Genomic DNA, 27029 nt, shown 5'->3' with positions numbered 1-27029 from the left:
ACAAACGACATAAGCTGGTTAATTTTTAAAATATGTTTTGCATCAAAAATAGACCACAACTATTATAGTTCCATTTATTAATGCTAAATGTTTCAACAATATGTAATCTTAAAAAGGAATTTCTTTTAAATTTGAATCAGTTTTGATCAGAACCGAAAAAAATGAAAGCAGTAGGATTATTAAAATGAAAATATTACTTAATGTTTTTTTTTATAAACCAAAATACCAACAATATTTAAGTTTTTATTGGTAATTTAATTTTATAAATCATTATCCACCTGAATCTCTTGAAGAATTTTAAAAATTGTACTTATTTTTCGTATTTTAAATACTTTTAAGGTATATAAGTAATATACTTAGACTTTTTTCTCTGTGTAGTTTTACACACATATTCCAATTTGGGATATTGACAGCGCGGGAGCATTTAACCAACCAATGGACAGGGACAGGGACCAGGGAGACACTTGCAGCTAGTGAGTGACTTTTCTTATATCCCCTTTTTTGTTGGCCTTTTTGTCTGCTTTTCTGGGTTTCATTTCTTTTTTTTTGGATGGGTTCAAGACCGTAGCTCGAGGCTGAAATAATAAAAACAGCAACGGAAACTGGGTGCAGTGCACACGGACAAAGCGTAAAGGAACAATAAAGGAAATCACCCAGCGATTCCGTGGTAGCAAAGCGATTCCCAGTCGGAGATAAAGGCCAGAAAGAGTTGCCATTAAATTAGAGCAAAATGGACCACATTTAAAGATCCTTCTGGCCAAACTAGGGGGTGGTCATAAATTAAAGCTAACGTCGGCGCCCGGAAGGCCCACAAAAATATCTATTCCGGCTCACATCCCCCAAAAAAAAAATACAATATAAAACCAACACACATCCGCCTTTTTGGCCATGTGTCGGGAACTCAATGTTAATCAGCTTAGACAACCTCCGTCATCGGTTTCGAGGCATTTTGTTGTTTTTCCTGCTTTTTTAGGCACATCAAGAGGCCTAAAAGCAAACAAATAAGTCGATTTTCGTGGGTATGCGACCGGGCCATATCACCCCCTAAAAATGCTTTTAAAAATTAAACAACTGATAAATGACAAAGTTCGTTGGACCAGAAATTATCGTTTGACAAATTGGCAGGCCATGATGAGAGCTCATCAATTGCCTGGCAACCACGTGGAGACCTAGTCCTCTCAGATCCTGCGGCTACAGGGCTCTTAGGGCAAAGCCAGACGAATTACTTATGACCAAATGGGTCTATTGACATGGAAAATTAACTCAGACGATTTTACGTAGAAGGATTTATGATGAAAGAACGCTTCAGTTCAAGTGAAGTCTGGAAAATTTATTTTTATTAGGATGGTTATTCATATGTTTGGCGAATTGCTCCTGTCATAAAATTTTACTGCTCTTTTTATATATATTAAGTTATTCTCCCTTCTTTTGTTTTTAAAGTTGATATAGAAGAATTTGTTAAAGTTCTTGTTAACCCTTTCAAGCAGCTTAAGTTTCTCATGTCTTATTCATAGAACACATTTTTTGAACCCTTTGAATAAATCCCTACTTTTCACAACACAAAACTTTGACCACAAACCGAACACAAAAGTTAACTTGACACTCAACCACCGAAATGTACTTTAATAGTTTATCATCAACAATAGCCATGGAAAGCGGAATATGGAAAGGAAAAAACTTTACTAATTACCCGTTAAGCAAGAAAAATCCCAGCATAAAAACCCAGACACGCTCAAAGAGCAACAATACATTTTACGACGTCCATAATAAAAAAGGAAAGATTGCTAGAACACGCAGAGCACAAATTTTAGCACTGTCGTGTGTCTGAGTTAGGAAAAAATTGGGTTTCGGGGGGCAAGGGTTACGGCTCGCAACTTAAAATGCATCCTTATCCTTTATCCTTTGAAGGGAAACTCACTTTCGCTGCGTGCGAAAAGAATGACTCATTACTTTTTAAGCGGACTCAGATACACAACCACCCAAAAAAACCTCCCATAGCACACGTAGTCAACTTTACGTCCGGTTTTATAGTTTTTTCTTTATGTATGGCTGTCTCACTAATTGCCACATGACTTGGCCAAAGATGAAAGGACGCTCCAGGACGAAACGAAATTAATGAAATTACTTTAGTGTCGCTGGATGGGACGTATTGTGTATTGTATATGCATTTATCCAATTGCACTTCGGGCGTAGCATATAGATATCTATGTAACCAAGATAGATGTGACCACTTATACCTAGTAAACTATTGAATTTGTAGCTAATTCGAGGGCAGTGCATCCTTTTTTGTCATGAAAAGGGGGACCAAACGTACAATGAAACAAAGAATTCAATACGAAAAAAACGTGTACTTTATTTTAACTAATTAAATCTAACTAAGTGAGATCTATAAATGTTAATATAGTAGTGTGAAAATTGTTAAAACTATATACGATATATATACTTTATGTACAACAATACAATAAAGAAATGTTTATGCGTGTTATTGAACTCAAACTGGGATTTTATTCGAACATCTGAAATAATATTGTTACTTTGAATATTAGCAAATAAATACGGAAATATATATTTAAAATGTCTCGTTTTTTAATTGGCTTAGTTAGTTCTGGTCATTAATGATCAGCTAAAAAGTTGGATTACTTCAAAAGGGGAGTCATATTTTTTGCCATTAAAAAATAGTTGATTTCAACTAGTCTACAAGGCGTATGGGTAATATTGTTTAATGTATTTTATGAGAGTTATTCTCCTTAAATATGTTTGATTGATTGATTTGATTTATAAAGCATAAAAGAGATGTATACTACGTATTATAAAATTGATTTCAATAAGATTTTTGAATAAAAAATCTAAAAATGGTGCTTGGCCCAAAAATTTGCTTAAATTATTATTTTTAAGACTATACGTTAAAAAATGTTTAATTTTATCTTTCTTAAGATTTAAAATTTTTTCTTTAAATATATTTAAAGTTATATGAATAAAAATGTTGTTTGGGTTTAACTTTCTTAAGATTTAAAATGGCTCCTATTAATATATTAAGAACAATTTTAAGAATAGTTTGACTTAAAGATTTATGTTAAATAATATTGGTACTAACTATATTTAATTTTAAATAAGCAAGCCCTTTGCTTAATATTATTAATACCATAATATTTTCATAATTATTAAAAGAGCACAATTTTCAAAAATCGCTATGTGACCAGCGTTTGGTGGCGCAGCAGGGATGTATTTCTGAGAGCTCAGCCTGCGGTCACACTGCCCACCAGCAAGCACCAACAAAAACAACAACAACACGGAAGTCTGTAAATGTAAATAGACGGAACTTGCTGCAGAGACAGCTTAAAACCCAACGAATTGGAGTCCCGAGACACCAGAAGCGAGCAGCCGAAGGAAAGCCAGCCGCTGGTCACTTAAATGCGCATCAAAATGAATTGTGAAGTGCAGGAGCAGCAAAAACATCAGCCACAGCAGCAACAACAACAGCAACAGCAGCACCAGCAGCAACAACATCACGGCAGCAGCAACAAGTTGCCAGTGAGAAAGCAGGAGAGCTGCTCCGACGACGATGAGAGTCCCAGCCGGACGACGGAGCGCCAGAATCTGGAGTTCGCCAAGAAGCTGGGCTACAGCGAACAGTCCATCCATTCGGCGTTGACGCGTCTGGGCTCGGAGGCCAAGCAGAACGAGCTGCTGGCGGAGCTGATCAAGCTGACGGCGGATGCACCACGACCCGCCCACACCGTAGGCGCTGGTAATCCAGCCACCATCTCCTCCTCCGCCACCACCACCGTCGGCAGCAGCAGCATCTCTGGCCTGCGACACATCGTCATCGATGGCAGCAATGTTGCCCTGTCGCACGGCAACAACCTGATCTTCTCCTGCCGCGGCATCCGCATCTGTGTGGACTGGTTCCGGCAGCGAGGGCATCGCGACATCACCGCCTTCGTGCCCAATTGGCGCAAGGAGATGGCCAACAACAACATCGCCGACCAGGAGCTGCTCTACGAACTGGAACACGAAAGGTTTCTGGTGTTCACGCCATCGCGGCATCTGGACGGCAAGCGGGTGTCCTGCTACGATGACCGTTTCATACTCAAGTTGGCCGTGGAAACCGATGGCATTGTGGTGTCCAACGACAATTACAGGGATCTGATCCTGGAGAGCAACGAGTTCCGGCGCGTGGTGCAGGAACGTCTGCTGATGTACTCGTTTGTCAATGACATCTTCATGCCACCCGATGATCCGCTGGGCAGATCAGGTCCTAATCTCGATCTGTTCCTGTGCTCGCAGACGCAGCAGAAGATGGCGGATGCCCAGCAGTTGTGCCCGTATGGCAAGAAGTGTACCTACGGGCAGAAGTGCAAGTTTCGGCATCATCCGGGTCCGCTGCTGCAGCGTCTGCCGCTCCAGGCCTCGCACAGTGCTCCGCTGCACACGAATGGGGGCCAGCAGATGATCAGTCCGGGTGGCAATAACAACAATGTTAAGATCAACTCACTGATTAGCCGGGAGCCATTGGGTCGCACCAAGTCCAATACCATCGAGCAGGTGTGCCAGGGCTTCTCGGCTCAAATGGAGCTTTCGGAGGGCTCCATGGAGTCCAGCCAGCCCAATCGCCACAAGAAGCTGCAGCGCCAACAGCCGCCGCCTGCCTATCGCCTCCTGGTGCCCACCTACAGTGCTCCCCTGCAGCAACAGCAGCAGGTGCAGCAGCAGCATCAACAGTCCAACTCCAGCTCCAACTATCACCACCAGTATCTGACGCGCACGCCATCCGCCCCGGTCACGGATCAGGGATTGGGTCTGCCACTGCCCGCTCACAACTTCGCCCATCTGTCCGCCTCCGATTCGCGCATCAACGAGGAACTGCACGCCTCGCAGCAACTGCCACGGGAGGAGCAGCGCCGATTGCTCCGCTATCACCTGGGCAGCCTGTTTCCGCCGCACCAAGTGCACGCCGTGCTGCAGCTCTATCCTGAGGAGACCGACGCCAAGACCATCTGCGCAGCTATACTTAATTTATTTCCGCATAATTAGGCTAGGCTTAAATTTCATCAATATACTTAGATGTGTAATTACACGCGTGTGTCTGTTTAATGTTTAGAGTGTCGCTTTGGGACGACGAGGAGTCCTCGCTAGAAGTTTACATCTCCAGGCCCACAATGTTGGCCGAGTCGTAGGGCAGCAGACCGCCCACGGCTTCGCGTGTGGATTGACCGCGTCGCTCGTGGATGATCCGGTGGTTACGCAGTTTGTACGCCTGCGGGAAGCCCTTGCCGCATACTTCGCAACTGAAATAAAATGGACAATTTTATAAGTTAATGGGGAGTGGTTTAAAGGAACTGAGCTCCTGATGAACTTTGTGTAACTTAAAAGACATACGTAAGAATTCTCTTATTTATATAATACTTTAACTTTAGTTCAATATCTTTTTGCCACTCAATAAACCATGAATGGAACGCTAAATATATAGGCCTAACATTTTTATAGAACTAAAATAATGCATTTAACAAATCTATTTTAATAAAATATGTTATAGTTCAAAAAGTTATAAAAGTCTTCTTTAGAACCGATTACTGATTTAAAATGGAAACGCTATATAAAAAAGGTACTCTGTTAATTTCCTGCATTATAGTTATATAACTAAACGGAGTTATCAATTCTAGTGTTCAGGAATTTAGGATCCCTATGTTATTAGAAAAATGTTAAGCCCAGAGTCTCAAGTATTGAAAGTTCGCGCTAAATAAATTAGACTGTATTTGCGAGGGGAAAGCAGTACTTACACATGTGGCTTCTCTCCCGTATGAATCATCTTGTGGAACTTCAAGGTGTTGGTGTACGTAAATGTTTTGTGGCACACATCGCACTCGTAGGGACGCTCGTTGGTGTGAATCCTGTAGGAGAATTTTATTAGATTCAAGTCCAGAGTTGAAACGGGTTAATCAACTCACCTGTGGTGCTTGTTTCGAGTGGACAGATCCGCAAAGGCTGCCGGGCAGTAGCTGCACTTGTACGGCCGATTTCCAGTGTGGGTGTTCATGTGTCGGGCCAATTGCTGGGCCTGAGCGAAGCAGTGCCCACAGATTCTGAAAATAAGAAATTAAATTTAAGATTGGCTTACTTGGTAACAATAATTATACAACTCTCAGTCTACTACAACGTTTAATTATTTGTAAAAGTGTCTTAAAGGACACTTTTTTGATACGTCTAATGTTTAAATTGAGGTACAACATTAAAAATCGGAAAATAATGTTTTAGGGAATAATAAATTCAGCGAAAACTGGAATCGGAAATATAAGAAACCATTCTGAATTCATAATGATTTTTCTCTATCATCTTGAGCTGACACATAGATTGACGCATAATATGTAGACTTACTCGCACTCGTGCGGCTTTACACCTGAGTGGACCTTGATGTGCTCGGTGAGGCGACTCTGGGAGGGATACATATTCCCGCACACATCGCAGATGTACTTGAACTCCTTCTTGTCGCCGACGAGTATCTTATGGCCGCCCTTGGTTTTGATTCCGGAATGCTTCCGCGCCAGCACCTCGCCAATGGATACGCCCTCGTCGGAGTTGATGACGATCTTGGTTGTGGCCGCATCATTGTTAGTTCGCCGGACTTTGAGCAGATTTGCGCGGACGGTTGACTTGGAGGTTCCCGATGCAGCAGCCACCGATGCAGTTGATGTGGCTGATCTGCGGGGATTCGCTCTCCGCTTGGTGGCTCCTCTGGCATTGATGGATGCTCGAACACTTTTGGTGGGCAGGAACTCCTCCTCCGTGGAGTTCATATCTCCATCCGCGTCGTCCTCGTGGGCACTTTCGGTCAACTGATCCTGATCAACCTGCTCCAAGTATTCGATGTCCGCTGATAGTTCGGATAGGGATTGATCGGCCATTTCCTGGTCGTAGCCGCCCTGCTCGGCGAGAATGTCGCCCTCGTAGGTCTCGTACACGTCGTACACCTCCTCGATGATGCCGTCCTCCTCCACCTGCTCGCTCTTGACATGCACAATGCGATCCTTTTCCAGTTCCACAATTATGCCCTCCTCCATGTCGTCGTGGAAGACGCCGCCCTGAGCCTCCGTTGACTCCTCCGCCTCGCCCTCGGCGTACTGGCTCTCGTCCAGGTCCTCCTCCTCCTCTTCCTCGTCGTGGTCCTGCTGCTGCTGCTCGGCCTCCTCGGGTTCCTGCTCCAGTTTGGGGGCTTGCTCTTCCAGTTTCTTCTCCGGCGTTCGCTGCTCCACCTCCACGGGGCCCACGAACTGCCGCAGATGGCCGTAGGAACGCTGGCAGGTCTCCCGGAACTTGAATGCCATCTTCAGCACCCTGAAGCACTTCTCGCATATCTTATCCGGATAGTGATCGAACTGCTTGATCTGCCAGGGGTATAAAATGGATAGAAAACAGTGTACGGAATAATGGGACACACTTACGGGCACTCCACCGCACTCGCGGATCATGTTGGTCAGGTCCTTCTCGGAATCGTCGTTGAAAATGCTGGCCATGGGCTCCTTTGGCTGCTGCAGGCAAACCCGGCAGACGATCCACTTTTGCGTGGTCGCAGGCGCCGCCGCCGGACTCGCTTGTGCCGCCGAGTCTCTCATTGTCGCGAATAGAGGGTAGATCTATTCCAAGTAGCTACGATCCGCTTGTATATTTTGATGAACACGCTCGCTGGATGAAGACGACGCCAAAAAAATATAGTGTAGTCTGGAGCCAAGATGGTGGCGTTGCAACGCGAATGGCGGCTGCACAGGGTGACCACGGCATCGGCGGCTCTCGCGTTAGGGGTGTTTCGTTCAAAAGGTAAATAAAAATATAAATAAACATGGATTCTGAATGCATCAGAGATGAATATCATTAAATGTTTATTTCCATTTTCTTAATATATTACACCTCCTTAAACTTTAAACAAAACAGTCCACACTAGTAGGCTAATAAAATTTAAAAGTGTTTACTCCGTTAAAGTTGGTGTGTTATTAATTGCTGTTAAGTTATAACCATAACTAATTTTTTTAATCATATAAAAACACTAAACTTAAATATAACAAATTAAACTATTAGTGAACTATTAAAAACACTCAACTAAGTGATAAGTTTTAACAAACTCCTTACTTGCTATATGATTAGTTTGTGTTTATGCTATATGTTTAGTTTAAAGCCTTTGAAGGCAAGTTCTTAAATTAAAATTTTTAAATTTTTCCCGGTCTTAAGGATTCATAAGTTATTTTTTTCCCCCTAAGCATTTTATTTATAATGTTATTGCACTTCCGTTCTTTTCCGATATTCACTGTATCAACTGAGAAGACCGCGTTTCGCTGTGAATGGCCTGCGGCGGACGCTTGCATTCAGCTGTTTGTAATTTATTTGCAAGGACCGAAACTGCATCTGAATAATAATAAATACAGTGATTTGGCCATGAAAACGGAGTCCAACGAGAAATGGGTGGTGTGCCGCGTCTGCCTGAACAATCCCGGCGAAGGCGAAGATCCGCTCCACGAGATATTCAGTCAGACAGCCAGCACTCGCCTTGACCAAATGCTGCACATATGCGCAGGCATCCCCGTAAGTAGGAATCCCAGGCTCAAGTGGCGTTTTTAAGTACCTCCTCCTCATCCCACAGGTCAGCCTGGACGACAAATTCCCGGACAAGATGTGCAGCAAGTGCGTGCGCTGCCTGCGGCTGTGCTACAAGTTCCGTCTGACCTGCCAGCGATCCCACCAGCACATCATGGACATGCTGCTCCGGGAGGCTAGTAATACCAGTGCCGCCGGCGACGATGATATGCTTAACCTCTCGGACGACCTGACGGTGGAGAGCGTGGTCAAGACTTGGGAGGAGGACGCCAGCCAGATGGATGGCGGTTTCAAGGTGGAGGAGAGTGATTTCCAACCGGAGGAGCAACAGCAGCAGCAGGTTATCACTTATGTTATGGAGGATGCCGATGGTGGCGATACTATTATGTTTGATGAGGAGGTCTTTGATGGGGAGCAGAATGTGATTGAGGAGGGGGATGCAGTGTACGAGGAGTATGAATTGCTCACCAGCGAGAACTCGACTGAAATCAGCCAGGAAAATCCCTCTGGCATTACAAAGCTGGCCACAGAAGGATGTTCCTATGACGACTTGACCGAAGACATACTCAGCTCCGATGAAAGTTATGTCCCCGAGGGCAAGCCAGCACCTACCAAGTCGTCAACTCGCAAGCGATCGAGCAGAAAGCTAGCTCCAGTCCGTAAGAACAGCCCAGAGGATGAGCCCGCCAAAAAGAAGCTGGGCAGAAAGCCACGCAACAAGCTGACCCCCTACATCTGCGACGTGTGCGGAAACATCTATCCCACTCAGGCCCGTCTCACGGAGCACATGAAGTTTCATTCCGGCGTAAAGCCGCACGAGTGCGAGTGAGTCTGAAATGTGATAAAAATAGTAAGAGTAGGGTTATAACAATGTATTTCTTGCAGGATCTGCGGACGAGGCTTTGTCCAGAACCAGCAGCTGGTGCGCCATATGAATACGCACACCGGAAACCGTCCCTACAAATGCAACTACTGTCCAGCTGCCTTCGCCGACAGATCCACCAAAACCAAACATCATAGGTAAGTGACACATCTTCAATTTAAATAAATCTAACAAAATATGAATCTACGCCAGAATTCACACCAAGGAGCGTCCCTACGAGTGCGATGTTTGCTCTAGAACCTTTACCTACTCGGACAATCTGAAGTTCCATAAGATGATTCACACGGGCGAGAAGCCGCATGTGTTAGTATTTACCTGAATTAAAAGTGATTCCCTGAATAACCACCATCCCCTTGTAGCTGTGATCTTTGCGGCAAGGGCTTTGTGAAGGCCTACAAGATGCGATTGCATCGTGGAACGCACGAGAGACGCGGTCAATTTAGACCTGATGTGGAGATCAGCCCCGAGGGAGAAGCAGTCAAGGAGGAGGCGCCGGAGTTTCTCAGCTAACTACCCCCAGGATACTTAACCAAATAAGGGCATTTTCTTTATGTTGATATGGATAAGACACTTTAGTTTTAGGATTGAATGCCATTGTTATAGCTCTTCCATTAAACAGTGTAAGCTTGGGTTTATATTTATAAGCCGAGTTTTCACGTCGAATAGTGAAATGGTGAAATTTTTCATGTATATAGTACATTCTTAACTACTTAAAATATTACTTTTAATAAAAAAATAGTGTACTATTTTTGTCTTATTAATTTTGCAATTGTTTTATTTTACTTACACATTTAATGAGAGGTTTCCTTTCCTAATTTTCAAATAATTAAAATTTGTGGTTAGTTTTAAAATCTCTTAAAAACAAAGATGTCAAAGAAAATTTTGATTCATTTGTACTAAATGTTTCGCTCAGGTCACTCCCACGTTTCCCCTTCTTTTGTATGCTTGTGCGATTTTTCATGGGCGTTTTTGTGGTGCAGTTGGGAGAAGGTCTTCTGGCAGTACTGGCAGCTGAAGGGACGCTCTCCCGTGTGGGTCTTCAGATGAACCCGTAGGACGTTGGAGTAGGCGAAGGACTTGCTGCAGAACTTGCATTTGTACGGTCGTTCATTGGTGTGGATCCTAAAAAGTTATTTCGGTTGAGATTGGATTACACTTTTTAATTTATTTAACAATAGTTATCCTCACCTCTGATGCTTGATGCGCGTGGATGGATCTGCGAACCGCGAGTCGCAGTAATCACATTTGTAGGGTCGATTGCCGGTGTGCGTGTTCATGTGCCTCGTCAGCTGTGGAGTCTGTCGGAATCGCTTATGGCATATTCTTCAAGGAAAAGATATTCAATTGTATTCGGTAGAAATGTAATCTCTATCCCCACTTACTCGCACTCGTGTGGCTTCTCTGTAAGGTGGACTTTCATGTGGGTGTTCAACTTGACCAGCTCCGAGAAGACTTTGTGGCATCTTGTGCAGGCAAAGGAGGGATCCTGACCGGAGTCATCTTCTTCTCCCGCTTCCGGTTTGGGACTGAGTGAATAGACAGATTCCTCTGGCGCGGAGTTAGCCGGCTCTATGCTGACCATCTCATCGGCATCCTCGCTGCATTCCAGCGTCACATCGTAGGACTCCAGGTACTCGTATTCCACCTCGCTGTCGCTGCGCAGATCTTTGGAGGCACTCTCCTGCTCATCGGAAACAATCTGTATGTGAAACTCCCGCAGCTCTGTTTCCGCCTGCTCGTGTAGGTCGTTCTCCAGCAGCTCCAGCATCTCCTTCTCCGCCAGCGCCTGCACCTCCTTCTCCGACAGCTCCTGTAGCTTCTTCTCCGCATCCTGGCAAAGGGAACGCAGCTTGAGCGCCGCCCTGAGGAGCAAAGCGCAGCTGGTGCAAATGCGATTGGGCCAGTTAAAACTCTCACTCAGCTGGGGATGAGAAATCCCGCAATTACTGGATAAAGATGAAACATAACAGACCCATTTGAAAACCCACCTCAACCCCCGTGCAGCGTTTGATTTGATCCAGAAAATCCATCTCTGTGGGCATGAGGGACTCGTCCTTCGGCGTCAGCCAGCAGATGCGACATTGCAGGTCCTTACTCTCCATTTCGGGATGCAACCTTCTGTTATCACAAGTAAATAGTAGTATTTTCTGACCAAAACAAACAATTAAAATTGGTGCGGCTTCGGGGCGAATGGCAAAGAGCCTGTCGATAAATATCGAAGAATGGCGATATAGCAAAGAAGAAGCAGTGTTATTTTGATCGTTAATTTTGGACAGGATATTTGTTTGATTTTAAATGGAGCTAAGATTGGACATGCTGACCTTGTGCAGGACCTGCCTGCAGGATGGCGAGGCCCACATGGTGTCCATTTACGAGGAAGGTGATGATAAGCTGCGCGGTGGCATTTCCCTGTGCGAGAAAATTGAAAGTTTGAGTGGAATTCTGGTGGGGAACGTTTTATTAGCCGAGATATTCATAAGTAAAACCGAATCTTAACCTGCAGATAAAGCCCACGGAAGAGGAGGTTCTGCCCACCAGGATATGCCTCAGATGCAAAGCATTCCTAACCCTGGCCCACAAATTCCGACAGATTTGTCAGCGCTCCAATGAGTTTCTGAGGGAATATGTGGTAAAGGATGCAGTGGCAAAGGATTCAATGGGCGAAGTGGAAAAGAATGGAGTAGAGGAAATGGAAAATGATGGAGTGGAGGAAGCGGAAAAGGATGCAGTGGAGCAAGTAGTTAATACTCCGGATCCCACTCCTCCTCCACCTGCGGCATCGGAGCAATTCGAACAACTGGAGGTGGAGGTGCTCGAAGAGGGAGCTTGGTCAGCCGAAGATTTGATCGAGGAAACACCACAACATCTACTTGCGGAGAAGGAGAAGCCCATGGTTCTGGCCGTGCAACTGCTTCCAGCTCCAGTTCTGCCTTCTTTCCCAACTCCTTCTGCAGTCACCCCCAAACTCCATGTGTGCGAGATTTGTGGCAATGGATATCCCAGGAAGAGTACCCTGGATAGCCACATGCGAAGGCACAACAATGAGCGACCCTACGAATGCGAGTAAGTGGATACACCAGTTTTCTGTATAAGTGCATACTGTATAATAAGCTTATTTTAAGGATCTGTCACCAGAGCTTCCACGTCAACTACCAGTTGAAGCGCCACATTCGCCAGCACACGGGGGCCAGACCATACACCTGCCAATATTGCCATCGCACCTTCGCTGATCGCACTTCCCTTGTGAAGCATGAAAGGTAAAAGTAACCAGATCATTTATTAAAAATTCCCCATCACTTCGGAAACTTTTGAAATGATACTGAATGATTTGAACAAATTAATTGTGATAATGCTACTTGATACTCATATATTTATATATCCCCTACAGAACTCATCGAAACGAGCGTCCCTATGGCTGTAAAACCTGTGGAAAAACATTTACCTATGCTAGTGTCCTAAAAATGCACTACAAAACACACACAGGAGAAAGACCTCACACGTAAATCATTAGAAAATTCGATTAATCTCTTGCTATTACCAACCAGTTTCTTTCTATTTCATTAGATGTCGACTCTGCAGCAAGACCTTTGCCCGCATGCACAATCTGGTGGCTCATCTGCAGACTCAACAGCATCTAAATGATCCACGACTACCAGCCTACCTGAGCACCTTCAAAATGGGAAGTACTGCAACTGATGTTTAGGACGTTTTACCTCTTTCGAATAATACTGATAGAACATAAAAGTCAAAAGCTTCCTCAAAGACACACCTATTACAAAAGTGTAAATATAAGTTTGACACCGAGTTTTTAGAAGTAGTAAATCTTCAAGGTATACAATAACTTGATACTTTGTATATTTGATAATACAAATGAAATAAAAACACTGTGTTGTTGTACATTTTTTACAATTTCTTCTTTTATTTAACTTACTTGCAAGCGGTACGCAATCTTTTTTCTTTGTTTTGTCCTTTTTTTAATTTTTGTTTCACAAATTTTACAACTTCTTATTTGTTGTACGAGGGAAATGCCGAAAATTGATTGAAAAGTGCTGACTTGGCTCTTTAGTTCGAGATAATTGTAGTGCAGTTGGAGTAGGAGGTCGGTTGTATTCGTTAACAAAATTAAATAACAAACTATGAACTTGGATCGTGATTGGGGCAACGATGGCCGGACTGGCTGATGGCCTTTGCACAGCAAAGAGGCATCTACTTGGCTACCATGCGTATTTTGTCCTTTAGTAGATTGCGTAGCTCGGTGACCATCAGCTCGTGGGAGTCCTTGAAGGTGGCCGAGACGTCGCCGATGAGCGTGGCCTCCACCTCTGGCTTCAGCGACATGTCGGACATGAAGGAGCTGAGGTCGCGCGGCAGCACTGGCGCCTTCCAGGTGCCTGAGGATTAAGGAAGGAAGTCAGATGTAATTCATCTCAGGGCACTTTCTAGAGTTACTTACGTATGGCTGCATCGCAGGCCTCTAGCTTGTGCTTAAGCTGTCGCATCAGCTCCTGCAGCATCTGACTTCGCTCCTTCTCGCTAATCGGTTGGGGTCCATCCACCTTGTTGTCCACCGGCCTCTTCTTGGTCTTGGCCTTTGAGCTGACCTGCAGCTTGTCGTTTAGCACGGACAGCAGGAAGGCATAGAGGGATAACATCTGAAATAGCAATGGCTTATTTGATAAAAGGTTGCATTGATGTTAGAACTAGAACTCACCTCCAGGCTGGCAGCCACTTTCTGCTGCTGCCCCCGTCGCTTCCAAAGACCATCCATGCCGTTCCACTCGTTGCTCTCATTGATGGTCTGCACGCACAGCTCCATTACCGTAATGACGTTGTCACCCACCCGTTTACACTGCTCGGCCAGCTTTCCAGATCCGCTTTGCAGGTCCAGGACCAACTGGGCCAGGTCGTCAAAGAATCGTTCGTATGGCAGATCGAGCAGCAGGTGAAGGCGTGTGGGCAGCAGGTTGACTAGAAACTTTTGCGCCATCGGCTTGTAGTTCATGAGACGCAATCGCTGGAATAATCCCGTCCAGGACTCCCGCAGAAGTTCCAGGGTGGCGGCTTCCTCGCCCGCTGGCGATTCTTTCGAGCTGGGGCCGTGATACAGGTCAACAAAAGAGGCAAACAGTCGGAGCATCAGCGAGCGAACTTGAAGAACCTCAACTTCCTGGTCGAAGGACTCCTTGCGCTCCTCCGCAGCATTAACCTCGTGCAGAGGATCCCAGCGAATGACGGCCTCCAAGTCACGATTGTCGCTCAACTCATGCCAGGCAATCCGATCCTCCGCCGGCTCAATGCTCATGGCGGCATATGCCGTCAGATTCTGTTGGATATTGCCATAACAACTGACCAGGTCGCAAATCTGCGCCTCCACTGAACAGGCCACGTATTGCAAGCTATTGGTCAACCGCTCCTTAAAGTTCATGAACTCCTCCATCTTGGAAAACGTGCAGAAGCGATAGGTCAAAGCAATGTACTCTAACCGCTCCTTGTAGCTGTTGGTGAAGAACTTTAGAGTGGCATCGTATACATTCCGGGTACCCGAGAAGCGACCGCCCAGGGGCAGCAGCTGGCAGTGCACATAGCCCATCGAGTCTAGCTGGATCTGCTTGATGTCCAGGTACTCATACATCTCCTGGGCACCCACCTGGCAGCCGAACAGATGGTAGATCTTCAGACTCAGCAGTTTCACGTGGAAGTTACTCGTACTGTTTCGCAGCACGTACTGCAGCAAGCACAGCGCCTCGAACAGGTGATCCGACTTATTTTCTCGTCTACTCAGGTCGTACATCACATTTGCTGCCAGCAAGGCGTATGCATCCGATGGTCCCATCTCCGTGGCCAGCAGCTTCTTGCCGAAAGTACTGCGGCCGTGCTCGTAGTGCAGCTTGAGGTTCGTATAGAAGGCAAGCAGGTGGTCCACGGGCAGCTCCATGTGAGAACCGCACATCCGAGAGATTTGCAGAGCACACAGATGCTTCTGCAACTGCTCTTTCTGTGGGGATTTCGTATAAACCATTAAATTCAAAGGTAACACCTGAAAGCTTCTCTTAACTTACATTCTTCGGAAGCGACGTGGAGGTGACTCCGCTTTCCAGCAGAAGCTTGCTGGCCAGTGCCTGTCGCTGCTTCATGCTAATCGAAGGCAAGAACAAGGCGATATCATGGGTGCAGCATGATTTGTCGCCAAACAGACGGAAGTACTCTATGACCATTTCGTCAAAGTCACCGATGAGCTTTTCCGCTGGCAGTTGGTCTGCTCGCATGCGCTGGTGGAGCTCTAAACGCGCCAGATAGGGACCCCGTTTCTTTCGCTCCGAGGAATCTATGATGCCCTGGAGGAATTCCTGACATCTGGCCAATGAATCCTTTTCCCCGTTCTCTTCAGTTTGAGGGGAAAGTTTAAGCAACTCGAACGAACTTTGGATGTACTCCTTGTAAAAGTCCCACCGATCGCGACTGATAAAAGTAAAGAACTGTCAAATATGTTCCTATCTCATGACTTAAGGAACTCACTCTGCGTCAAGGAGCTGCTGCAACAGCTCATTCAGTTCCCGCCAGTTACCCAGTTCCTTGAGCAGCTCGAACTTCATGCTGACTGGAGCACCCGGATAGAGCTTGGCGCACAGCTCGCCAGTGAGAAATTCCCACGCCTCCTGGTATTTGTTTTGTAGCTTGAGGATGTGCAGATAGAGGAAGGCCTCCTGCTCCGTCTCCAACTTGCCCTCCTTGATGTGCTTGTCGACCATGCGTTGCGCCAGTCCCAGATAGATTTTCCGCTTCTCGGGTAGCGCCGACTCCGGACCCCGAATTCCCTGGAAGACTACGCTGATCACGGACCAAAAGTAGTAGGCATTCTTCGGCTGAGCCTTGTAGAGTTGCAGGGCCACCGCCTGCTGCGCCTTGTAGTCTTCCACCCGCACATGCGAGATGAAGAGGTGGGCGAGCAGCTCCTCGTTGCCCGGATTCTGCTTCACCGCGTGCTGGTACAGCTCCACAATTTTGTCCACTGCAAAGAGGCGGATATTTATATATAATTAGCTATTGCTTTTGCAGGTACAGGTATCTATATATTCAAATCGTTGGCACGCACTTGCCGCCCGTCGTCCGACTAAGAGAATGCGATTTTAATTAGTCGGGCGAGGTGCGCGTGCCAAGAAAATACGAAAATATGAATTGTGGGCACTTCGTGTGCGTGCCAGGGGCGTCTCTGGGGGATAAACTCAATGGCTACCATGTGGCGGATGTGGGTAAAAGTAGATGTGCGGATCCAGACGATTTTCATAAAAAAAATCGAACTTTGTACGCTAATAGAATTTTAACCTTTGATCTGACACAGTATTTTAATTAGTTGACGGCTAATTAAAATTTTAATCGGATAAGAATAAATCACTAAAATCTTACGATTTTTAAAAATTACTTTAGCTTACATTTTAATTTACAGAAAGAATAAAATTAAGTTCAAACCTCAACATTTTTAAACTTTCTTAGCAAAAACATTTTTTTTTTGTATTTTGATTTAGCTCTAATAGATTTCTTATTTAACCCATTGAAATCTTATGGATATTTACAAATTTATTGAATAAACACACTATTTAATATATATCCTTTCATAACAAGTTTTAAACTTATGAAATTTAAAAATAAAGAGATATGATCCTAAGATACATATTATTTGGTTAAAAAGATCAATTTATCTTTGCCGAAATAGTGGCTTGTAGTTGATGGTTCCAGTTTATCTTCTTCATCACTACACCTTATCAACTATTATTCTTGCAGGGCTAAACTCATATCTAATGCAGAAGTTATTTTCTTATCTTTGCTCACATAAGTCTAAACTGGGATACATAAGATAAGATGTCTTCTCTGTTGTCCTTAGATGGGTACAGTTTTCTAAAGTTAGGTGCGATAACATTGACCCTAATATTTGATTTGTAGTTTCCATTTAACTTGTCCTACCCGGAACCTATAGTTCTTGGTTTTATTAATCAATGAATCATCCTGGCAAAAGTCTGACTCAATAAAACTTTTGATTCAATTCTACTATGTTCCCAATAGGCTGTGATGTCTTAATCCCTGATCCATACGTACGTTGTTCCATTTCGCGGTAGCAGAAGGATAGCACCTGCAGCGTGGAGTCATCCGTGGGCTTCTCCTCGGCGACGGTTTGGAGGCATCCGTGGCTCTCATCGTAGCGTCCCAGACGGAGGAGGGATAGTCCTTTCAGGGCACGGGCGCAGAGCAGGGTGGGATGTTTGCGCAGCAGCTTCTCGGACTCCTGCAGGGCCTTGCGGTTGTTGCCAACCTCCAGATTGTCTGTGGAGGATCGACGGTGGGATTGGGGTTAGCCGGTGGCCTAATTAGCATATCCATTCCAGGGGAGCACTCACCGTAGACCGGCCGCAGTCGCCGCTCGAACAAGGCCGAGTCCATGCCCTGCTGCTGTGCCATGTTATGATGTTATGTGGTGCTGCTGTATGGCTAACCTAATTACAACGTGCTGCATGCACCTCGCTCTCTTCTGTGGTTTGCGGCACGCCGTCTTCCGATTAACTTCTTCCGATCTTTTGGGGCTCTTCTTGGGTTGCCCGCGTTGCTTGGGCGGTCGGGGGGCGGGCGGCTGGCTCTGGGGCACTCGAATCACTCGGTCAAAGGCTAGTTAAATGCTTAATTTCATAGAAATTAGTGACTTTAAATTTGATTCAAAATAAAAAAACCTCAGACTGCATATTTTGGAGAGGAGAGAGCGGCCTGCGGTATTTTTGGGGGTATTTAGTTGGTATTTTTCAGGGGGCGCGTGCCAGCATTAGGGGTCCTCACACATTTTGCAGTGATTTTGCAAATGGGAATAAATAACTGAATATTAATATATTACCAGACTTTTTAATTTTAATAAAAAAATGTGTTTATAAATAAACTACCTATTTTCTATAACTCATTTGAAAATAATTTTAGTTTTCCTATTTTTATTCTTAATAAAAATGTTCAGTGCCTGAAATAGAATATCTATTTCACTATATCATTTTTGAATTAATTATTTTAGTTACGTTGTTTAATTTAAATTTAAGTGATCTAATTAGTAACAGTTTATTATTTCGAAAGCTTTAATGGTTTCGAAAAAGTGACAAGAGTACCCCTGCTAAGGAGCACTTTGTCGAACAGCTGACCGCTAGAGATGGACCAAACCCGACTCACGACACTAAACTTCCGAGCAAACGATGAATGACAGAAGAGTGTTTATCAATTTATTCAAGTGCTAATTTGATTATTGCACCCTTATAGATGCACTGCGCACCTGACCACGTCAATAAAACGCGGAGCGAAAAACCAGACGTATCGGCGTGAGTCACGCACCTGCCACGCACCACGCCAGCCGCCCATCTCTAGCTGCTGCCCCCGAAAGGCGAAAAACACGTAAAGTTTTCTAAATAAAATGCTGAGATTAGCCGATTAAGCGGCGCGCGGGCTCGTAACCAGACGTTTTCAAGTATTAAACTACCGATTAAGCAACACCTCCACTTAGTGACATAGTTTAGGTATCAGAACGAGCACCGTTATCGCCGCTTTTCCGCTTTTCCTAGCTGCCAAAAAGCGCTGCATGTCCATTTTTGGTGAAGAATTTCTCGCCAAAATTCTCGCCCTTGGCCGGACGCAATGAGAGATGAGATTTAACTGGCTGAGCGAGTACGTGGCCAGCATATCAAGCAGCATTGCATCGACCTCTCCGTGGCGCCAACTGCAGCAGCAGGTGCAGCAGCTCGTCCCCAATCCGCAGGCCATCTACTGCCGTATCAGGTCCTCATCCGCCGAAGCACTGGAGCACGTACTGATCGCCTGTGCGGTGTACTTGCTAGTATGCCTGGGCCTCTACAAGCTCACCTTCTGGCTCTCGGAATCGGCGACCGCATCCGGACCGGGAGCACACAACACAAACGACAGCAACAATGCCGATTCGGGCGAGGAGGACGTACTGAATCCAAATCCGGATGGGAATCCCAGTCCTGGCGGCCTGAAGCAGGCCCTGCAATCTGGACTGCGGCTGCGTAGCGTCCGGCTGCCCAAGACGGCGCACATGGAGCGCGTCCTGCTCATCACCGCCCATCCGGATGACGAGTGCATGTTCTTCGGGCCGCTGATCTACTCGCTGACGCAGCGCCAAGGCTGCCAGGTGTACATACTCTGCCTGTCAAACGGTGAGCTTACCAGCAGTGACATCATCCTATCACCAACAATAGATCTGGAACCATTAGGCAGAATTACACGTTTCGAAATCAGTAGCGAGTCCGTATTAAGCTTTAGTGCTTCCATATGGGAACAACCTTTCTCGAGAAGCCATCAATTGAACCCCTACAATAGAACCTTATAAACAATAGACAAAATAATATTAGTTAAGTCGTCGTAAAAGTTTTAATGCAAGGTTTTAATAGGCATTTCATGGAGTACTACACTTTTTTCCTAACAATCAAATCTAATAAGGTTCATTAACTTTAAATTGTATAGACGAACTGCAACCGCAAAAGTTTGGAATTTTCCAGAAAAGTTAGAAATTTTTTTTTAGAAAAGTTAAATTGTCATTTAGATTACAACTGTAGGGCTTAAAATATAAAATCTTTTTATTTAGTTAATAAAAGATCTCTGTGTAATGTAGAATCCAATAAGGTTCTTATATATTTCTTGAAAAACCCGAAATGGTTTCAAATATGTTAGAATAGTATGGATAGTACTAATAGATTAAATAAGTAAGATCATATCTCATATTTACTCTTTTAAAATAACCACCCCATAAGCTTATCCTAATCAGAAAGAGTCTAATTAAAGTGTTCCCTTTCCCAAACAGGCAACTTCGAGCACAAGGCGAAGGTGAGGCGTCAGGAACTGTGGCGCTCGTGCTCCAAACTGGGCATCCCCGAGTCCAACATCGTGCTGATGAATGCCACCAACCTGCCGGACGACCCCTATGTGGACTGGCGCCCAGATGCCGTGGCCAGTCTGATACTCCACGCCGTCGAAAGCCTTGACATCCAGGCGATATTCACGTTCGATCGCGATGGCGTAAGCTCGCATCCGAACCATTGTGCCGTGTATTACGCGGCCGCCTCGCTCTGTTTGGCCAACCTTTTGCCCAAAGGTGAGGAGGCGTGTGAGTCACGCGGGCGGCGACGGATGCAAACAATGGGTGCACGTTAATTGGCGTGCCCATCGCTGCAGTTGTCGCTATTAATAGCCTTAGATATTATAGTATACAGCAATTTTTTACGTTTCTTCCCAATGCAGATTGCAAGTTTTACACCTTGGACTCGATCAATGTGGTCAGAAAATATCTGTCGATCTTGGATCTGCTGTGCACGTGCTTTATGTCTACGCATTGGTAAGATATATGGCCTCAAGCACAAATACCCATTCTAATATGAGTGATATTTTATGCAGGTGCATACTTAACTGGAAGGAGGCTGCGATCGTGAGGAGCGCCATGAAGGAGCACCAGTCGCAGATGAGATGGTTCCGCTGGCTCTACATATACACCTCGCGCTACATGTTCATCAATTCGATGCGGCAGATAAATCTCTCGGATGTGGAACTGGAAATGCAGATACATGACAACTAGCAAAAAAGTGGATACGATTGAACGCCAAAAGACAAACTACCTTCACGATCGGATGCTCCGGGTGGCAGAGCGAGTGGTTTTTATTTTAGACTCTGACGATTCTACTAGTATAAATGTATGTAACTACTGTTGGCCAAAACGATCGATAGTAATTGGAAAGCTATATCCAAACCAACCAGGGAACAAAGAACCAGCAAAGCGGCAGTACCATAGGCAACCGAAACCACAAAACAGTCCATTAATTAGTTCCACACTCACATATAAAATGGCATATCTTTAAATCTTATTAGTTAGCTCTAATTATTATTTATACTCAGTCCAAGCAATGTTCCAAAGTGTGCGATGTAGTCAAATGCTTAAAAATTAAAAATGTATGCGTTATTATAATTGTTGTTAGCTTATGTTTTCTTTTTCCAATTTGTATTTGTGTACATTGATTCCCCCCTTAGCATACACACCTTTAGTGAGTCACTTTCGTTCTTGTAAAATTGTAAAATAGTTTGTTGTAAGCAGCGAAGTACAATAATAATTTTATAAAATATATTTACATAAATATATAAATGAATGTATGTATACACATAAACAAATCTACCGATGAGCCAGAGAGGATAGATTTTAGAATGCTGTTAAAGAATATTTATTTGAAGTATTTTAATGACCGCACTTTCAAATTAATTGTTTTATGGGCCCACGCAGAACTTAGTAAAATGCGAAGCGATTTTTGTTGCAATACTTAAAATTTATTGTTTTATTTTAATTCCCAATTTAAAATCGAAAACACAAGAGTAGCAACCTCAAGTATAATAGAATTCATTGATGTGGTCTCCTACACAGCTTTTACTACCATAATTTTCTACGATGCCGATTTGGAATTCCTCCCTAGATTCTCCTCGATGTCCACTTCGTCCGCACAGTTAACAATGATCTTCCCCAGCCCAACGTTGGACTCGTGCTGGGCAGTTCGGAAGGCCTCCTCCGCCTTGCTCAGAGGATATGAGGCCGTAATGAACTTGTGCATGAGCGCCCGACCAGATCGCATGAGTTGGATGGCAGTGGGATACCTGTAGGATCGAAGAAGATTAAGCTTAGTGGTACCTATTAGGCCTGTGGTTTACTAACATATTGGCGGACCGAAAGCTGGGCACCAGGCGGATGTTCTTCATCAGGACATCCAAGGCATTGAAACTGGCGCACTCCGAATCGCACTCAGCCAGCACGCAGACGCCACAAGGCTGCAAGGCCATGACCGCCAGGTTCATCGTCATGGCCGAAATGGAGCAGTTTATGACGCAGTCTGGCCAGTCCTTGAACTTGCTGTAGATGGCCTCCAGGACCTCACCGAACAGGGCGTTGCTGTCGAACTCGACGGCTTGGAAGCCAAAGTCCCGGGCTACCACATCCAGGGCGGGAGCCATGCATCCTGCAATGGCCACACGCTTGGCCCCGATGGCATTGGCGCATATGCCTGCCGCCACTGCCGTCGGACAGGATCCCAGGATGAGGACATTGCTGGTGGGCGTGATGTTGGCCTTGAAGCACGCCTGACATCCCAGGGCTAATGTTTGGGTTAGGGCGCCCTCCTCCATGCTGATGGACGGGGGAAGTCGATGACATAGGTCGGCCGGATGCGTTTGGTAGGTGCTCAGGAAGCCATTGTACACCAGCCCAGAGCACATGTTGTACTGCCCTTGCTTGCACAGTTCGCAGATGCCGCAGGACAAGGCAGACTCCATGACGACACGGTCACCCACGTGCAGATGATGGACACAGCGACCGACTTCCTCCACGAATCCCGTGGCATCGTGACCCAGGGACATGGCTTCTATGTCGCGACTGCCGTTCTCGTACACATGGATGTCTGAGTTCGAGATGGCCACGGAACCCGTTCGAATAAGAACGTCTGGGGTCGGTATTGAATAATATTGATTTTAAAGAGTATATTAATAAGTATATTTTGTGTTGTGTGGAGCTTTATATTGGTAGAAGGTGAATAGTAAATTAGGTAATCAATATAACCAATTTAAATCCAAATGTTGATTATTAAAAGTCTACGATGAGTGATCAAATAATAAATCAAAATGTTAATTGTTCAGAGTCTACGATGAGTGATAAATTAATAATACCAATAGTATAACTATAGTTTTCGTTTTTGACTTTAATTTCGATTTTTTTTAAAGGATACCTTATTGAAATACTATGGATCAGGTTCAGGAAAATATTGATTAATAGAATAAGTTTAACAGAATTAGTATTGAATGATCATATTACTATAGGACAACCATACCGAAATTCAGGCTAAGCTAGTAATATATTGATCAATAGCATAAGTAACCAAAGAAGAAATTAGTATTTAAATTAATTATACCAAAGATATTCCTAAAGCCTTCCTTCAAGATTGAAATTAAGGCGGATTGAAGGGATGATCTTACCGAAATCCTTGGGACGAGGTTTGGAAACGGGAACCACCTTGACCTCATAGGAATTCGAGATACGCAGCGCAAGAGCCTGTTCGTCAGATTTGGGTTTCGGAGATGGGTGGCAACAGACCCTTGTGCTGAGTGATCTTCGTTGCGTCTGCAGCTGCACAGAGGTATTCCTGGCCAAGAGATTGCCTATTCTACCTTGGGAAGAGATGATTGACCTGGGGAAACCGAGACCCAACACTTATCGCAAATCTACGCACCATCGTCCTTTTTCTCCTTGCGTTCGCACTTTTTCTTGGGGAACTTGACCTTGGCGCACTTGCCGGTGCAGCTTTTGATCCCGCAACCGCCGTCTTCACCGCTGAAGCAATCCTCTCGCAAGCCCGTCCGCTCCTTAATGTCCTTGCCACGACTCTTGGGGTACTTGGGCGCCATCTGGCCGCACTTGCCGCCCTTCTTGCTTTTCTTCGCGTATCCCCGATAGCTAAATTGGCTCAGTGAACCAGGGGTGATCCTACCCGCAAGTCCACCAAAGCGTCGCCGCAGAAGGGTTGTGTTGATCGTGAACCGGGCAGGAGGAGTTGCCTTGTCCAGCAGATGACCCTTACATAGGGAACACTGGCAGGAGCTCGAGGTCTTGAGAGCAGGGACACGATAGTGACGGCGTACAAGAGTGGAGTAGACTTGGAAGCGGGGAGCTTTTGGAACTGGAGCCGATTCTTGGAAGACTTGGCTCAGGGCAGTGGACAGATAGCGTTTGCTTGGATCTGGACGCCTAGAAAAGGTGGAGAACTTGCACTTATCCTTGCCATCCTTGCCGCCCTTCTTGAACTTGGCGCATGGATCCTTTTTCTTTTTGTCATCCTTTCCCCCCTTAGCACAGGGATCCTTCTTTTTGTCCTTGGCACAAGGGTCTTTCTTCTTATCGTCTTTCTTCGCGCAAGGATCCTTCTTCTTGGCACATGGATCCTTCTTTTTATCGTCCTTCTTAGCACAAGGATCCTTCTTCTTGGCACAGGGATCTTTCTTCTTATCGTCTTTTTTGGCACACGGATCCTTCTTCTTGGCACAGGGATCTTTCTTTTTATCATCTTTTTTGGCACAGGGATCCTTCTTCTTGGCACAAGGATCTTTCTTCTTATCGTCTTTCTTGGCGCAAGGATCCTTCTTCTTGGCACAGGGATCCTTTTTCTTATCGTCTTTCTTGGCACAGGGATCTTTCTTCTTGGCGCACGGATCCTTTTTCTTATCGTCCTTCTTGGCACAAGGATCTTTCTTCTCCCCAGACTTGAACTTAGCACAAGGATCCTTTTTCTTGGCACCGCCGTCCTTCTTGCCTTTTCCGCCCTTTGCACAGGAATCTTTCTTAGCGCCACCCTTGGCCTTTGATGTTATCTCCGTGGTTTGTACCGCCTTTTTCTTGGGAGCCTTTTTCTTTTCAGGACGCTCGCAAGGATCCTCCTTGCAAGGATCTGTGATTAGGGGACACTTGCCAGGACATTTGCGCTTGGGCTTCACGGGCGGATTCTTGCAGCCATCCTTGTCCACCGGAACAGGTACCTCCACCTCCTGGATGCCCGGCACAGTAGAAGCTTCCTCTGCTATCTTCTGCAGGGCTTCACGCTGATGTCCGATTTGAGTAGATGCCGACATATAGGAAGTATCGATGATCCTGGTCGGAAAGGCCTCCTCATCCTTGGTCAGTTCCAGATCGGCGATATAGGGGTCGTCCGGAGATTTTGAGCTGGTGGCGAAACCCTTTTCCAGGGCGGTGCTGCAAAGATTGGCAGCCAGCGATGTGAGGTCATCGTTGAACCCTGGCATTTTATCCTCTGTCAACTGGGCGTCCTTAAGCTTCTGAGCATCGATCTCCACCACGCCAGAGATCAAGGCATTGAACCTGAGAGGCAGGGTTTGCACCGCCTTACCGGTTGCATCCAGTTCCACCTTGGTGTGCATACAGATCATGGGATTTTGCGGAGCTACCGAATTCGGGTCCTTGTTATTGAGAGCATCTCGCAGGTTGGTCATGTCCATTTCAAAGGACAGCTCCATGGAGGAGACTGCCATCTCGTTGAGTCGATTGCTCAGATCCTGCGGCACATCCACTCGCACCTCCTCGACAAAGTCGCCCTCTTGGGAGGCGAGCTCTTTGAGATTTGCTCCCAGGCCAGAGTCCTGGATGGGTTCGGGTTGGGCCAGCGCTGACATGGACTTGGTGGTTTTCAGTGAAGAACTGGTAGCTGCTGGACGAACTGGATTTCCCAGAGAGTTCTGAAGGCAGCTACTGACCGCAGCCTGGCGCTGCAGGGGCATGTTGGACCCCGCACCCATGCCCGCATCCATTGCGGTTCCCACGGCATCGACGTCGGCCGCTGGTGAGGATGGGTAGCTTTCCCAGAATTTACGATCATCGGCGTTGGACTCCGCCTTGACGTCTTCCGACTGTGCCTGCGATTCCACTTCCTGAAGGGCTTCGTTCAAGGCGCCGTATTCCTCGACCATGCTGCTGGAAAAGGTCTCTATATGATTGGCGTACAACCGCAACTGGTTGATGGTCTCCAGTGTATCCTTCAGAGCATTGGCATCCATGCCGGACAGGTCCAAAGGCACGATGACGATCTTCAGTTCCTTGCCATCGCCAGTTTCCGGTGTGATCAGGCCAATGGGCAGGATCTTGGGTGCATTGCCCGATGTCCCAGAGAAGCTGATCCGTTTCCGCAACATATCCACATTGTCGCTGATAGAGAAGACATTGTTGCCCTTCTGCGAGTACTTCTGCACCCGGACGCGACCTGGATTGCAGGTCCTGTCAGCCTGAGGAGTCGTCTTGGCTCCAGAGGTGACACTGATGCACAACTGTCTGAACCTCTTTTCGTGGATCAGGCTGCGCGGCCGGAAGAGCGGAGCGTGGTAGCTAAGGCATCGGGATATCTGCGAGAGGTGCGGTCCAAGACGATGAGTCGGGAACGTCCCGAGTATCCCCGGCATTTTTGCTTTTTATGTTTTGAGAATTTTTTTTTCACTTTATCCAGAATGCATATATTAGTCACGGTAGAATTTTAGTTTTGAAAAAAGAAAGGGGAAACCGAAATGGAGTGTGGTGTGTTAGACGTAGTGAAAGGAAATAAGGTACTAGTCTAGTGAAATGTCAACATAAAATAAGGGGCCTACTGATTATACATAGGTTTTTACAAGAAAAAATTTCGAAGTGGAATTCAAATTATATGCAGTAACCGCCAGGAACGCACTATCCTAGCTTTTTACTTTACAACGACTTCAATTTACGCTCAATCTCTACGAATAAAATAACTTTGTCCTTAGCTCGCTTACCTTAAAATAGTTCGTTACTCTACCAAATACGCGCATAATACAAAACTTTACACTTCTATTAAAAGGTCCAGAACAAAAATTTTGAAATTTTGAATTTGGTGGAATTTTTTTTAGGTTTAAAATATGTTGTGTGTGATAGCTGTGAGCTGTGTCTAGACAATGAATCCAAAAATCATGCCAAATTAGTAACTTAAGCCCAGAA

The 27029-nt window shown here is 45.5% G+C and overlaps 8 protein-coding genes across 10 annotated transcripts; 4 read left to right on the top strand and 4 right to left on the bottom strand.

Moving 5' to 3' along the window:
* Window positions 1–3252: 3252 nt before the first annotated feature.
* On the top strand, window positions 3253–5077 carry Regnase-1 (Regnase 1). The gene has a single exon (XM_036817462.3). The coding sequence runs from the start codon at window positions 3412–3414 to the stop codon at window positions 5032–5034; it is 1623 nt and encodes a 540-aa protein (XP_036673357.1). The 5' UTR covers window positions 3253–3411; the 3' UTR covers window positions 5035–5077.
* idc (identity crisis) lies at window positions 4999–7740 on the bottom strand. Its single transcript, XM_036817463.3, has 5 exons — window positions 7440–7740; window positions 6376–7382; window positions 5949–6083; window positions 5781–5891; window positions 4999–5288 (listed from the first exon to the last, which is right to left on the bottom strand). Exons 1-5 carry the CDS (start codon window positions 7608–7610, stop codon window positions 5141–5143), a joined length of 1572 nt encoding a protein of 523 aa, XP_036673358.3. The 5' UTR covers window positions 7611–7740; the 3' UTR covers window positions 4999–5140.
* Window positions 7741–8323: 583 nt separating this feature from the next.
* On the top strand, window positions 8324–10227 carry trem (trade embargo). Its single transcript, XM_017068171.4, has 5 exons — window positions 8324–8571; window positions 8630–9408; window positions 9469–9603; window positions 9659–9769; window positions 9826–10227. Exons 1-5 carry the CDS (start codon window positions 8425–8427, stop codon window positions 9974–9976), a joined length of 1323 nt encoding a protein of 440 aa, XP_016923660.4. The 5' UTR covers window positions 8324–8424; the 3' UTR covers window positions 9977–10227.
* A 153-nt stretch (window positions 10228–10380) lies between these two features.
* LOC108005033 (zinc finger protein Paris) lies at window positions 10381–11650 on the bottom strand. The gene is made up of 4 exons (XM_036816699.3): window positions 11455–11650; window positions 10849–11387; window positions 10655–10789; window positions 10381–10588 (listed from the first exon to the last, which is right to left on the bottom strand). The coding sequence occupies exons 1-4, from the start codon at window positions 11566–11568 to the stop codon at window positions 10381–10383; spliced, it is 996 nt and encodes a 331-aa protein (XP_036672594.3). The 5' UTR covers window positions 11569–11650.
* Window positions 11651–11694: 44 nt separating this feature from the next.
* LOC118877556 (transcription factor Ouib) lies at window positions 11695–13375 on the top strand. Its single transcript, XM_036816698.3, has 5 exons — window positions 11695–11911; window positions 11970–12529; window positions 12589–12723; window positions 12855–12965; window positions 13031–13375. The coding sequence occupies exons 1-5, from the start codon at window positions 11762–11764 to the stop codon at window positions 13167–13169; spliced, it is 1095 nt and encodes a 364-aa protein (XP_036672593.3). The 5' UTR covers window positions 11695–11761; the 3' UTR covers window positions 13170–13375.
* On the bottom strand, window positions 13356–18206 carry psidin (phagocyte signaling impaired). The gene is made up of 7 exons (XM_036817386.3): window positions 17857–18206; window positions 17558–17782; window positions 15983–16475; window positions 15526–15925; window positions 14178–15461; window positions 13920–14118; window positions 13356–13857 (listed from the first exon to the last, which is right to left on the bottom strand). The coding sequence occupies exons 1-7, from the start codon at window positions 17915–17917 to the stop codon at window positions 13673–13675; spliced, it is 2847 nt and encodes a 948-aa protein (XP_036673281.2). The 5' UTR covers window positions 17918–18206; the 3' UTR covers window positions 13356–13672.
* A 544-nt stretch (window positions 18207–18750) lies between these two features.
* PIG-L (phosphatidylinositol glycan anchor biosynthesis class L) lies at window positions 18751–21458 on the top strand. Its single transcript, XM_017068162.4, has 4 exons — window positions 18751–19659; window positions 20304–20594; window positions 20741–20834; window positions 20894–21458. The coding sequence occupies exons 1-4, from the start codon at window positions 19128–19130 to the stop codon at window positions 21069–21071; spliced, it is 1095 nt and encodes a 364-aa protein (XP_016923651.4). The 5' UTR covers window positions 18751–19127; the 3' UTR covers window positions 21072–21458.
* Window positions 21459–21789: 331 nt separating this feature from the next.
* LOC108005028 (uncharacterized) lies at window positions 21790–26991 on the bottom strand. Of its 3 annotated transcripts, none has more exons than XM_065866074.2 (5): window positions 26828–26991; window positions 23755–26428; window positions 23501–23692; window positions 22191–22971; window positions 21790–22132 (listed from the first exon to the last, which is right to left on the bottom strand). In XM_065866074.2, exons 1-5 carry the CDS (start codon window positions 26861–26863, stop codon window positions 21925–21927), a joined length of 3891 nt encoding a protein of 1296 aa, XP_065722146.2. In that variant the 5' UTR covers window positions 26864–26991; the 3' UTR covers window positions 21790–21924. The 3 variants fall into 3 exon arrangements, with proteins under 3 accessions (XP_065722146.2, XP_036672699.3, XP_036672700.3); XM_036816804.3 differs by having other exon boundaries at window positions 23755–26519; window positions 26828–26984; XM_036816805.3 differs by lacking the exons at window positions 21790–22132; window positions 22191–22971 and having other exon boundaries at window positions 23595–23688; window positions 23755–26519; window positions 26828–26985.
* Window positions 26992–27029: the final 38 nt, after the last annotated feature.

The sequence above is a fragment of the Drosophila suzukii genome, chromosome 3, assembly GCF_043229965.1.
Source record: "Drosophila suzukii chromosome 3, CBGP_Dsuzu_IsoJpt1.0, whole genome shotgun sequence".
Taxonomy (NCBI): Eukaryota; Metazoa; Arthropoda; class Insecta; order Diptera; family Drosophilidae; genus Drosophila; species Drosophila suzukii.
This window is presented reverse-complemented; position numbering and strand designations above follow the sequence as displayed.

Bases quoted from the DNA above. Each gene is read 5' to 3' on its own strand.
- Regnase-1 (XM_036817462.3), top strand. From the start codon at position 3,412: ATGCGCATCAAAATGAATTGTGAAGTGCAGGAGCAGCAAAAACATCAG.
- idc (XM_036817463.3), bottom strand. From the start codon at position 7,610: ATGAGAGACTCGGCGGCACAAGCGAGTCCGGCGGCGGCGCCTGCGACC. The intron at 7,383-7,439 runs GTAAGTGTGTCC...TACCCCTGGCAG, and splicing joins GCGAGTGCGGTGGAGTGCCC to ATCAAGCAGTTCGATCACTA. The intron at 5,289-5,780 runs GTAAGTACTGCT...ATTTTATTTCAG, and splicing joins ACGGGAGAGAAGCCACATGT to TTGCGAAGTATGCGGCAAGG.
- trem (XM_017068171.4), top strand. From the start codon at position 8,425: ATGAAAACGGAGTCCAACGAGAAATGGGTGGTGTGCCGCGTCTGCCTG. The intron at 8,572-8,629 runs GTAAGTAGGAAT...CTCATCCCACAG, and splicing joins ACATATGCGCAGGCATCCCC to GTCAGCCTGGACGACAAATT. The intron at 9,770-9,825 runs GTTAGTATTTAC...ATCCCCTTGTAG, and splicing joins ACGGGCGAGAAGCCGCATGT to CTGTGATCTTTGCGGCAAGG.
- LOC108005033 (XM_036816699.3), bottom strand. From the start codon at position 11,568: ATGGAGAGTAAGGACCTGCAATGTCGCATCTGCTGGCTGACGCCGAAG. The intron at 10,790-10,848 runs GTAAGTGGGGAT...TTTTCCTTGAAG, and splicing joins GAGAAGCCACACGAGTGCGA to AATATGCCATAAGCGATTCC. The intron at 10,589-10,654 runs GTGAGGATAACT...ATAACTTTTTAG, and splicing joins ACGCGCATCAAGCATCAGAG to GATCCACACCAATGAACGAC.
- LOC118877556 (XM_036816698.3), top strand. From the start codon at position 11,762: ATGGAGCTAAGATTGGACATGCTGACCTTGTGCAGGACCTGCCTGCAG. The intron at 11,912-11,969 runs GTGGGGAACGTT...CTTAACCTGCAG, and splicing joins AAAGTTTGAGTGGAATTCTG to ATAAAGCCCACGGAAGAGGA. The intron at 12,724-12,854 runs GTAAAAGTAACC...TATCCCCTACAG, and splicing joins TCCCTTGTGAAGCATGAAAG to AACTCATCGAAACGAGCGTC.
- psidin (XM_036817386.3), bottom strand. From the start codon at position 17,917: ATGGCACAGCAGCAGGGCATGGACTCGGCCTTGTTCGAGCGGCGACTG. The intron at 14,119-14,177 runs GTGAGTTCTAGT...TTGCTATTTCAG, and splicing joins AAGTGGCTGCCAGCCTGGAG to ATGTTATCCCTCTATGCCTT. The intron at 13,858-13,919 runs GTAAGTAACTCT...CTTAATCCTCAG, and splicing joins GGCCTGCGATGCAGCCATAC to GCACCTGGAAGGCGCCAGTG.
- PIG-L (XM_017068162.4), top strand. From the start codon at position 19,128: ATGAGATTTAACTGGCTGAGCGAGTACGTGGCCAGCATATCAAGCAGC. The intron at 19,660-20,303 runs GTGAGCTTACCA...TTTCCCAAACAG, and splicing joins CATACTCTGCCTGTCAAACG to GCAACTTCGAGCACAAGGCG. The intron at 20,835-20,893 runs GTAAGATATATG...TATTTTATGCAG, and splicing joins TGCTTTATGTCTACGCATTG to GTGCATACTTAACTGGAAGG.
- LOC108005028 (XM_036816804.3), bottom strand. From the start codon at position 26,485: ATGCCGGGGATACTCGGGACGTTCCCGACTCATCGTCTTGGACCGCAC. The intron at 23,693-23,754 runs GTGCGTAGATTT...TCTCTTCCCAAG, and splicing joins CAAGGAGAAAAAGGACGATG to GTAGAATAGGCAATCTCTTG. The intron at 22,972-23,500 runs GTAAGATCATCC...TACCGACCCCAG, and splicing joins ACCTCGTCCCAAGGATTTCG to ACGTTCTTATTCGAACGGGT.